The 12,203-nt window shown below is 44.4% G+C and overlaps 1 protein-coding gene across 3 annotated transcripts in view; it reads left to right on the top strand.

Moving 5' to 3' along the window:
• The window catches only part of PRKDC (protein kinase, DNA-activated, catalytic subunit), a 189,722-nt gene that overhangs the window by 98,139 nt on the left and 79,380 nt on the right, over window positions 1-12,203 (top strand). For all 3 annotated transcript variants that reach the window (XR_003999119.1, XM_030553055.1, XM_030553054.1), the window contains exons 50-57: window positions 180-331; window positions 1,048-1,179; window positions 1,746-1,857; window positions 2,933-3,057; window positions 3,464-3,613; window positions 4,092-4,265; window positions 9,066-9,164; window positions 11,637-11,847. Coding sequence is in view for 2 of the 3 variants with exons in the window: in XM_030553055.1 (XP_030408915.1) it covers window positions 180-331; window positions 1,048-1,179; window positions 1,746-1,857; window positions 2,933-3,057; window positions 3,464-3,613; window positions 4,092-4,265; window positions 9,066-9,164; window positions 11,637-11,847 (1,155 nt within the window). In the remaining variant the exon portion in view is untranslated. The remainder of the gene's footprint in view (window positions 1-179; window positions 332-1,047; window positions 1,180-1,745; window positions 1,858-2,932; window positions 3,058-3,463; window positions 3,614-4,091; window positions 4,266-9,065; window positions 9,165-11,636; window positions 11,848-12,203) is intronic.

Genomic DNA, 12,203 nt, shown 5'->3' with positions numbered 1-12,203 from the left:
ATCCTTGTATACACTGATTGCAAACTCATATCCCACATTGTGTTAGCTAACTTGAAAATTCACAGTCCTGTTTTAAACATTAAACCATGAAGAATGAAAATGTTCTGTGCGTTCAGATTAAGAACAAAAATATTGTTTTATACAGAATTACCATATTGCTTTTTGTTCTTTCATATTAGGGGAATATTAAAGATGAGATACTGGCAAACAGATTACTTGAATTCTTGATGAAGAATGTATTTCACCAGAAAAGAGCAGTGTTCAGACACAACTTGGAAATTATAAAGACAGTTGTGGAGTGCTGGAAGGATTGTCTCTCCATACCATACAGGTAGTATTTCTCAGTATAAAAATAATGTAAGGAAAATGTGACCTTAGCTCTGCAGAGGTGAAAGGGTTAACCCAGTGGTTTTCAAACTGTAACACAAAAAACTTGCAGATGGTCTGAGGATCTGGTCCTTTCACAGGCAGTAGTGAGGCATCTGTAATTCTTCAAGTGGTAATGCTTCTGGCTAACAGTAGCTCAGTCCAGGATTATACATAGATTTTAGTGGCTTTTTGACCAACTAACCATTTTTTAAAAACAAATCTTATTGCTCTAGCCAGCTTTTTTTTTTTTTTCTCTCTCTCTCTCTCTCTCTCTCTCTCTCTCGTGTAAAGTCACCTGCATTTCTGTCATTTGTTGACACCAAAATTGCAGAGGCACCAACACAGGCAACTTATGCTGCAAGAATCCTGGATAGATACGAATTACAATGGGCCCTATGCAATGAGAGAGCAGAAGGCAGGAGAAACTACTGAGAGGATTTTTTGTCTGTTTTTGCACCACTGAGTTAGCAGCTGGTGTTTAGTCGTTGAGGGTAGAACACAGAAATCAAAGGGTGAAAGTTTTGTGGGGGGTATAATTTCTGGGAATTTGCAAACATTTTATACTATATGCATTCCCAGTAAAGTATTGTTCATGTAGCCACAGTCACTTTCACCAGATTTGTACTGTCTTTAGCATGTATTCTGTCACATGCACCTTTTTACATTCTTGTGCTGCAGGTTAATATTTGAACAATTTTCTGGTGGCGATCCTAATACAAAGGACAACTCAGTGGGAATTCAGTTGTTAGGTATCGTTCTTGCTAACAACTTGTCTCCCTATGACCCAAAGTGTGAAATAGACAGCGTGAGGTGAGAAGCATGTCTATTCAGAGGGTTAATTTTTTATTATAAACCTTACAATAAGTTGACCAAGAAGGATGTTGGAAGCATGGAGGGTGGGATTTGGAATGCTCACCTCTTGGATCTTCTTGACTCTTTCTGGCCCCACCACTGCTCCTAAACTCCTATGTCGAGTGGGTTGCTACAGCTAACTCTGAAGCTGTTCCTTACTTTAGGAAGTGAACTGGCCAGGGTGTAGCTATATCTGCCCTGGGCCCTATTGTGACCACTGCTTTTACAGTTGTTGAGCTCTTTGGCACAGAGTGGAGTCAAGAGTAGCAAAACGGGTATTTGTGGCACTCCAGATCCCACTGTACCCAAAAATTCAAAGGCGAAGTGTTGTGATGCTCTGAAACATTCATGGCTATGGGGTGTTAGTGTAATAGCGCCGCAAAGACTGCAATTAAGACTATGAATGTGAATGCATGAAATGGAAAGGGGCAGAGAATATTTTTAGAGTTTCTTAGATGTCTGATTTTAATGGAAAATCAAATACTAAGGTGAATAGATCACAACTGATTTCCTTTGTATGCTAGGTACTTTCAGGCTTTGGCCAATAACATGTCCTTAATAAGGTATAAGGAAGTTTATGCAGCTGCAGCAGAAGTCCTGGGACTTATTCTTCGATACATGGCTGAGAAGGAAAATGTGAGTGTGTTACATTGTGTCTTTTATCATTATTGCATTAAAGACTGTTTTATCTGTAAGTCTAAACTGAATACCCAGTTCCAGCTTCAGAATGAGAGAATATTAAATTTAATGAGGCCTCCCCAGAAGTTAGGCAGTAGCAGAAGATGCTATCACATGAGGATCAGAATTCAGGACTAGATCAGTACAGGCTTGGCACACTTTGCCTCATTTCTTATGAATCTTTTGTCTTGACCGTGGCAGGGAATGGATCTGGGGGAGCTGTGTTCACCTCTTTCCTACCAGTGGGACTGACACAATAGAAAGAAATTTTTCAGATATGAGGGAAGGTGAATAAATGTTCAAGTTAGGCATTCTCAGGGCTCTATTTGCTAGAAGTTTTTTAGGAACCTGAAAATAGGGACTTCGAATGAAAATGCTTCCTCAGCTGCTGCTCTTGCACTGTAATTGTGGCACTCCTGTAAAGCAGGTATGTAGCTGTCTTCCCTGTCCAACACATTCCATTTTATTCATCCTTTCTCATTCTCTAGGATGCATGATGAATATTGTTGAACCCTTGCCCTCTTCTCATTTTCAGTCTTTATCCATTCCTCCTTTCCTTTAAAAAAAAAAATGTGATTTTTGAATGAGTAAGCAGGTGTGGTGGTGGTTAATATTCTGTGTGTACCTTGTATTTCTTTGCAGATAATGTTAATTTAATAGAAAATGGCTTTGTATAGTAGTATTGTACAGCATTTTACTGGAAACCTGCCACGCACAATCAGGAATTACTTATTGTTTGAAATAGGAATATCATGTGACATTTTTTCTTTCTGTATTTAAGCACTTGGTCTCTGCACAGTTAATGGAAACTTATAAATGGTTAGACAGCAGTTCTGTTAAAGCAGACAAGCTGTATTTCATCCAGGCATGTTGTACTACTGCTGTGAATTGGCATAAATGTCAAGATTAAGCCAGTGAAGTTTCATTGTAATTAAAAATATCCCCAATGTAATAGTACTGTTTCATAATTTGAGTGTTCCTGAGTTTCTGGTGTTGGCATTTGTTTAATGATAAAATGTTTCTGATCTTTCAGATATTTGAGGGTCCGGTTTATGACTGTGTCATAAAACAGATAAAACAGCATCAAAGCACCAAAGAAGACAAGTTTATTGTGTGCTTAAATAAAGTGGCAAAGAACTTTCCTCCTCTTGCTGACAGGTAGTGAGATAAAATGATACCTTGTATATAGAAAAATCATAATCAAATAGAACAGTGGTCCCCAAACTGTGGGGGGTGCCCCCCCCCAGAGGAGGATGGAGGAACATCCAGGTCAGGGCCTAGGCCAGACTCCAGCGGGGCAGGGACGGATTACAGCACAGCCCAGCTCTGCTCCCAGCTACAGCTGCAGCTCTGCCCTCATTCTCTTTCCTCCCCCATACCCAGTTCAGCCCCCAGTTCCACCTTCTGCCCAGGCTCCTCTGCTGAGCCAAGTGTGCAGTAGTGGAGAGGTATGTGGACAGATTCCATTACTTGTAATGGGAGATACAACAGAAAAAGGTGGGGCACCACTGTAATAGAATATAACTTCTTATTTTTTGCTTTATGGACTCCTTGTCATGTAAAGGTTTATGAATGCAGTATTCTTCTTGATACCAAAACTTCATGGTGTTCTGAAAACATACTGTCTGGAGGTGGTGATGTACCGTGCAGAGGAGATAACTGATCTCTACTTACAATTAAAGAGTAAAGATTTCATCCAAGTCATGAGTCACAGGTAAGTGGGCACACGACCATTGCATGATCATCATAGCAACCTGGGCTTATAGTCTGAATTTTGCATCATTGTCTTTTTCTAGTAATGATGCAAGTTTTACATTCCACATGCATTTACAGTTCCAGTTTTTTTCTTTGAGCAAATATAGATTAGAAAATCTGGCAGGTTTTTTCTACTTCCCCTATTTAAGTTGAAAACTATGCTTACTGTAGCTTTTTTCATTATCCATATGGTGAAATCCTGGCCCTTCTGAGATCAATGGCAAAACTCCCATTAAATTCAGTGGGGCCAGGATTTCACCCTTAATATGTATTCAGTTTGGTTAGACTGATTTTTTTTTCCAGTTAAACACAGAAACAGTAACTAAAAACATTTTTATGCAATTTAAATCGCTAAATATTACTTTAATGTTCAGCTGTATGTGTGTAACTGTAAATAGAATAAAGAAACCAATGCAGTTGCTTTTTATCTCCTTTAGAGATGATGAAAGGCAGAGGGTGTGTTTGGATATCGTATACAAAATGTTGTCTAAGCTGAAACCTCTAGAACTAACAGAACTTCTTCCTGGAGTAACAGGGTTCATCTCTCACCCTTCTCCAGTATGTCGGGAGCGCATGTATGTCATCCTGATGTGGATTTATGATAACTACAGGTATGGATTCAGTTGCAAATAGTGTCTTCCAACTGGATAAGAGAAATTAGATAAAAGTGATCTGAATAGTTAATTTCCCTATGTAAAAAGTGAGGGAATGGTGTTACCACAGCATGAAGCAGAAACTTTTGAGTTCTAATTTCCTTCCTGATACAGGCTTGGAAAACTCACTTAAACCTTTCTGTCTTCATTTCCCTGTCCGTTAAATGGGGATGATAATTGTGTACTGCTTCTAGTGACGGTCCCTATTGTATTCCACTGTGGGTTTACCCATGCACCTGGAGCCAGAGAATTTGAAAGTAGCATCTATTGGTCTGTGCATGCACCCTGGCTCAGCTTCGGCCTCTGATGGTGGGAATAAAGGACAGGGCAGACTGACCACCTCGCTAGTTCCTTCTCACTTCTGCCTGGTCTGGGATGGAACCTCCAGTGTCTCTAGTTTTGGTTTCGTCCTACAAGATTTAGATTTATTTAGTGTTGTAAATAGTTTTAACAGCTTGAACAGTTTAGTGTTTTATAGATTTCTTAATGTTTAGATTTAGTCTCTTTGGAGGAACCGTTCCCTGTTCGAGTACTCGACTATGCCCAGGTTTCCAAGCTTCATACTCTGCACTTGCTGCCCACAATCCTTTTTGATCAGCGATGACTACCTGCACTGCCTGTATGCCTTGGGGAAGCCTGCATCGTGATGAGTTGCAGTATCTGCTGATCATTCCTCAGCCTTACCAAAGAAGGCCAGGAACTTCATCTCCAGAAACATTTCATGAAGAGGTCATAAGGCCTCAGTTGGGCTCAGGCCAGGGAACCATCCCCGGACACTGGCCTGATTCAGGAAGCACTGTATCTCCTGGTGTGAAGTCCAGCTCTGGTGCAGGAGTGTCTAGCCCCACAGATACCCCAGTAGGATCTTGTCAGGAATCGAGGAAGCCCTCTTATAAGTAGGCCTCTACCAAATTCACAGTCCATTTTGGTCAATTTCACAGTCATAGGATTTTTAAAATTATAAATTTCATGATTTTAGCTATTTAAATCTGAAATTTCAATGTTGTAATTGTAGGGGTCCTGACCCATAAAGGAGTTGTAGGGTGGGGGGTTGCAACGTTATTGTGGGGGGGGTTGCGGTACTTCTAACCTTACTTCTGCGCTGCTGCTGGCAGCGGTGCTGCCTTCAGAGCTGGACAGCCAGAGTGTGGTGGCTGCTGGCTGAGAGTCCAGTTCTGAAGCCAGAGCTGCTGCCAGCAGCAGTGCAGAAGTTAGTATGGTATAAGGGTATGGTATTACCCTTAATTCTGCACTGCTGCCTGCAGAGTTGGGCCCTCAGTCTGCAGGCCTCCATCAGCAGCCACTACACTCTGGCTGTCCAGCTCTGAAGGCAGCAGCGCAGAAGTAAGGGTTGGCATGGTATGGTATTGCCACCCTTACTTCTGTGCTGCTGCTGGTGGGTGCTGCCTTTAGAGCTGGTGCCTGACTAACAGCCACCACTCTCCAGCTGCCCAGATCTGAAGGCAGCTCAGAAGTAAGGGTGGCAATACTGCAACCCCCCTAAAATAACCTTGTGATGACCCCCCCCCAATTTGAGAAATACTGATCTCCCCTGTAAAATCTGTATAGTGTAGGGTAAAAACACAAAAGACTAGTTTTCACTGGTGGGGGTGGAGGGTGGGAGGAAGCGGAAGAGGGGAGACAAGATTTCATGGTCCATGATGCGTTTTTCAGGGCCAAGAATTTGGTAGGGCCCTACTCATAAGCATGAGATTAAGTCTTTCTCTAAATCCACTTCAAGGAGGTCGGATTCAACTCTGAGCAAACTCATCGGTTTGGCCCGTGAGGACTTAATATGTCCTAAGTCCCAGAGACATGACAAGAAAGCTCGTAAGCATAGAGTTACATCAGTAGCAGACCACGATCAGTTGGTACCATCATCCTTGGCACCTCCCAAACCCTGACATCCACTGGAACTGTCCAAAAGACAGCACTGAACAAGAGACACTTGCACCAAAAGATGGAGTCCCTCCATACCCTCCTGAAGGACTCTAGGGCTAACCTCTGCTCCTTGGGGATATACACTCCTGCCCCCTTTGGCAGTGAAACTTCTTCTGTCATTTATACCTAGACATGTGGCTCAACAGTTTTTTCCACCAGAGGCCCCATGAATGACCACATAAGAGGCAGAGGGTTCAAAAGTCCCTCTTCCCTGCACAGAGTGCAACAGGCTCTGCATCTCAGACCCAGCCCCTGGCTAGACATTATTTTTGACAGGCGTTTGAGAGCCGTGAACCACTAAGCCAGATGCCTTCAAGCCCCCACATACCATATGAGGGTTGTCTAGCACTTATTTTCAACACCTGGGATGCAATAACCAACAAGCCAGGTGCTGAACGTCATCCATTCTGACTATATGATATAGTTTGCATCCCTACTTCCTCCAAAAAACCCTCCCTGCCTCTCTTCAGGGGCCACTCTCATTACTATGTTCTCAGACAAGAGGTAGACTCCCAATTAGAGTCAGGAGCGATAGAACACACCCTCCTCAATGCCAAAGGAGTGGATTTTACTCGACATACTTCCTGGTACCCAAGAAGAAGAGTGGTAGCAGACCAATCCTCAGCCTCTGCCATCTCAACCACTTCATTTGCAAACCCAGGTTTCTCATGGTCATGTTGTGATCTATATAATCCCATCTCTAGAAAAGGACACCTGGTTTGATTCTTGATATGAAGGATGCCTACTTTCATGTAAATATTCATGCCACTCACAGAAGCTTCCTCAGATTCATGGTGGGCTCTGATCATTTTCAAGACAGAGTATTCCTTTCAGCATAGCTATTGTCCCCACAATCTTTACCAAGGTATTCTTGATAAACAGCTCACATCAGACGTTGTGGTCTCATTGCCTTCCCTTACGTCGACAACTGGCTCCTTGTTGCCAAGTCCCTCCAGGAGTCCTATGCATCAACTTCTATCATGCTGCACCTCCTCTCCTCACTGGGAGTCAGCATAAATGCCGAAAAAATCTGTACTCACTTGCACACTGTCTCTGGACTTCATCGGGGCCACCTTGAATTCTATCATTGCAAGAGTGTACTTGCCCAAGGATCCAGACCATGCATAATATCATCATTTGCAAGACTCCACCTTCATTGCCTCCAAACGTGCCATTCCAGTTGGTATATACCCCCAACTGCCATTCCAGGAACCTCATGGTGAGATTCCCACCAAAACAGGGTCTTCCCTGCTATTGTGGATAAATCCCCGTCTGGTACGTATGGCATCTCTTTTCTCCCTTCCTCACCAGAAAGGACCATTATTACAGCTGGGGAGGCCACATGAACAGCCACAAAACACAAGCTACCTGGACATCCTGAGAGCCCAGAAGTTCCAAGCCGTCCTTTCTTCTGTTGCTGTGGAAGGATGCGAGTCCTTTCTTCCATTGCTGTTCACTCAGTGGAACAGCAAGATCAAGCACCCCGATATGTATCCATTACACCTCAGGGCTTGGTATTTAGATGGGCATCATCCTTAGAATGTTCATGCTTTGCAGCCATAACATAGGGACCTTCACTCAAAGAAGAAGAGGAAGTTACTCACCTGTAACTGGAAGTTCGTGGAGATGAGTGGTCCCTATCTGTATTTCACTACCCACCCTCTTTCTCCTCTGCTTTGGATCTTCTCTTATGTATGGAGAGAGGGTCTGTCTGCAGTGCTCTAGGGATTGGGGGGCGGGGGCGTGAGTGGGACTGAGGAGTGGGAGGAGAAACTATGCTTGGGGCAAGACAGGGATCTCTAGGGTTGCCAACTTTCTGACTGCAGAAAACGAAACACCCTTGCCATGCCCCTGCCATGTTCCTTCCAAGGACACACCCCTTCTGAGGCCCCACCCCTGCTCACTTCATCTCTCCCCCACACTTGCTCGTTTTCACCAAGCCGGGTCAGGAGGTTGAGGTGCAGGGGCTGGTGGGGGCTCAGCAGCTGGGGAGGGGGCTCAGGGTTGGGGCAGAGGGGTTCGGAGTGTGGGAGAGGGTGCTGGCTTGGGAGGGAGTTTGAGTGTGGGAGGGGGTTCAGGGCTGGGGTGCAGGAGGAGGTGCAGGGTGCAGGCTCTGGCCGGGCAGCGCTTACCTGGGATGGCTCCCCAGAAGTGACTGGCATGTCCCCACAGCTCCTAAGTGGATGGGGCTAGGGGACTCTGCGCACTCTCTCTTCCCGCAGGCACTGCCCCTGCAACTGACACTAGCTGCGGTTCCCAGTCAATGGGAGCTGTGGAGCCGGTGCTTGGAGCGGGGGAAAGGTGCAGAGCCTCCTGGCCGACCCTGTGCCTAGGAGCCACAGGGACGTACCAGCTGTGTCTAGCCAGGATAAGTATGGTGCTTGCCTTAGCCCTGATGCGCTGCTGACTGCTGGACTTTTTACAGCCCAGTCAACAATTGTGACGGGAGCTGCCAGGGTCCCTTTTCAACCAGGCATTCCTGGGTAATGCTGCCTCCTCACACCCCCAGGGGGTTGGCCCAGGCCCACTGCACCTTCCTGGAGTTCCTCTGTGCCCCTTTGGGGGGGGTGTGCTCCACAGTTTGGGGACCATGGCTATAGAGCCTTGTCTCTGCGAGGGTCTTGCATGGGGTAGCTAACAAGCTTTAGTTATCTCTCTTTAAAACAAACAGCAAATGGTCATTATTTTCGGGCAAAGAAAACATAGCATGTTTGAGCCAAGTGCACTGCCATCAGATTTATTTTCCCCATTTGTTCCTTTTGTTGCAAGTTGCATGAGAAAGTCTTATTGATTTCTTTCTTTTGCATTTTATATCAGGGATCCAGAAAGCCAGGCAGAGGAGGAATCTCAGAAAGTGTTCAAACTAGCAAAAGAAATGCTGCTTCAGGGACTGATGGATGAAAACTCTGGACTACAGTGAGTCAACACACCGAGTGTTGTGATGGGTCAGCTGAGATGCTCAAGTCGTGAATATAGTTTTATTTTGTTTCGTACAACAGGTTTTTTTTAGGGGTTTTTAGGCTATTAAGATATGTTAAGTAGTAAATGTAATAGTGATACCTCGCTCAAAAATTTCACGTTTTGTTTCTGGTGATGATTATCTTGTTTTTCCTTCTTAATTGGAAGACTTAGCTTTCCCTATTTCAAAGTTTCCAGTTACATTTGAGGAAGAGGCTAAGGCAATAGTATTACTATTAATCATGCTTAATATGGTAGTGCCTAATGGCCAATGAAGCATAGGGCCCCATTGTGCAAACGGTACAAACACAAAGTAGGAGATGGTCCCTGCCCTGAAGAGCTTACAGTCTAAATAGACGAGAGAGATACAAGGTGGGGGGATGGGGTAGAACACGTGATGGTGCCAAAAGTCATGTTAGTTCCACAATTATTTTTGAAGAGTGTGGGTTTAGCTAGGAGGGGATATGATAAATGGAAAGAAAAGGAAAGGGAGGTGAGGGGAACAGGGCAGGGGAGATGAGTATGATGGGCAGGTATGGAGTGAAGCTGAGGTGAAGAGGCTGTGAGGATGTAGGGGCAAGGAGAGGTCTAGAGCAAATCAGTACAGGGAGAAAAAGTTAGAGAACATTCTGCAGTTTTGACTGGAATGTCCAGAAGTCTTTGCTTTGGCTGCTGCTGCTCCTGCCAGGTGGAGCCTCTGGCTGGCTTCTCTCTGCAGTTCTCTCCCAAAGACATATGGTGGAAAGGCAGGGAAGCACCATCTGGGTTTTAGTGCCCCCAAACTGGGCAGGGTCTTCACTTCGCATTTCTGAGACCGGGGCATGCTGGGGGAGAGATGACTCTCTGCCTGGGCTACATTTTATCCCAACCCCAGTGCAGCAGTCCCAGCTTTGGCTGCTGCTGGTCTTAACCTGCTGATGCAGTATCACTAACAATGATCAATTTGACAAGTAAAGACAATATTATAAACTTTTTAAAGTACAGTAGAACTCTGTTTATCCGGTTTAATGGGTTTGGGTCCAGATCAGATAATCAAAACTCTGGATAAAACCAGGGCTGCCCAGAGAATTCCGGGGGCCTGGGGCCGTCAGCGGCAGGCGGCTCCAGTGGACCTCCCGCGCGGCGAAATGTCTAGAGCTGGCCTTGTTTGGTGGCGGGGGGCCCTTCCATTCTGGGACCTGAGGCGGGGGCCCCCCGCCACCGAATTACCGCCAAAGTGGGACCCGCCGCTGAAGTGCAGCCCGCTCTTTGGCGGTAATTTGGTGGCGGGGGGCCCCCGCCGCGGGTCTTCGGGGCACTTTGGCGGTGGGTTCCGGAATGGAAAGGCCCCCCACCGCCAAATTACCCCCAAAGACTGGGTTGCACTTCAGCGGCAGGTCCTGCTTTGGCAGTAATTCGCTGGCGGGGGGTCCTTGCGCCCCGGAGCGGAAGGACCCCCCCACCGGTGAAGACCGGGAGCGGAAGAAGCTCTGTGGCAAGAGTTTTCCGGGTCCCCCAGAGCAAGTGAAGGACCCTGCTCCAGGGGCCCCGAAAAACTCTCATGGGGACCCCTGCAGAGCCCCGGGCCTGGGGCAAATTGCCCCTCTTGCCCTCCCCCTCTGGGTGGCCCTGGATAAAACTGGACAATGGGAAAATACAATGCTGCATCGCCATCTAGTGGCCCCAGGAGAGATCACCTGCTTCTGGCCCAGAAGTCCTGGTTGTTAAGTAAATGTAGAGAGCTGGTTAAGGGAGGGTTGGATAAACAGGGTTCTACTGTATAAAATTAACAAAAGATTAACATTTTAAGAAGTGTGCGTATCCTATTCTCTTGCACATTTAGCTGAAATAGTGAGAATTTGAAAAAATGTTAAGGACCTGGTTCAAAGCCTACTAAGTCAGTGGGAGCCCTAAATCAGTAAGTCTCTTCAGTTTATATTAGACTTAATCCTCTGTTAATATAACACAGTCTCTATGCCAACATTTAAACTTTTGCTTTATAAACCGATATAATAAATTAGGTCCATTTTTGTAAGATAGTTTCATTATTAACTTTTATAATGAAGCACGATAGGAAAAAAGGTGTGTGTATATATCTGTGTCCACAATCTCTCTTCTCTTCTATTTACATGGAAATGATTTCATAATCATAAGTAAAATTCAAATTTATGAAGTATAAAAATCCTTGTGATGTTACTAAAGTTTTTAATACCATTTAGATGAAATACAGATTAGAGGTGAAGAGTGGGAAATGAGATGATTAACATAAACCAGTGTGGAATCATTGGGGTAAAGAAATTGGTGGAGTGATATAGTCCTAATCCAAATCCTTCTTATATATTTTTGCTATTCACTAGTTTTAAAAAAAAAGGAAGTTTTTGAGTCAAGCATTGTGTAAGGCTATAGTGTCCCATTTGTAGGTGTTCAGGTATGTTTTTCCTCTCTTTACAGATTGATTGTTAGAAATTTTTGGAGTGATGAAACTAGGTTGCCTACAAATACACTCGATCGTATGTTGGCTTTATTAAATTCCTTATACTCTACCAAGATAGAAACCCAATTTTTGAGTTTAGCGACGAATTTTCTGCTTGAAATGACCAGCAAGAGCCCAGATTATTCCAGAAAAATGTTTGAGCATCCACTTTCTGAATGCAGATTTCAGGTGAATTATAATATTTGTGTAATGCTATAGAACTATGCAGCAGTGTCCTGTTATCAATGTAGCAATAACCTTAGCAAGAATTAAATAGAGCTGAAGTAATAAAGGAGACTGTTGAATGTGTGCTGCGTGCTAGGTCAGTAACAGCTGAGGCAGTCGTGAGCTTTTCAGATTCTTAGGTGTTTGATATTTATTTTGGGTGGATAACTTCACACTTTTAACGTGAGCTTTTATTTTAAAAAATCGAAGGTAAGAACTTATTTATAACTGAAGTATAATTATATATGAGATATGCTAATGTCAGAGATCCTTTTGTTAGACTATGTGTTGTGTACTAATTAAATAAATAAAAAGGGCAC

This window comes from Gopherus evgoodei, chromosome 2, assembly GCF_007399415.2.
Source record: "Gopherus evgoodei ecotype Sinaloan lineage chromosome 2, rGopEvg1_v1.p, whole genome shotgun sequence".
Classification (NCBI taxonomy): Eukaryota; Metazoa; Chordata; order Testudines; family Testudinidae; genus Gopherus; species Gopherus evgoodei.
This window is presented reverse-complemented; position numbering and strand designations above follow the sequence as displayed.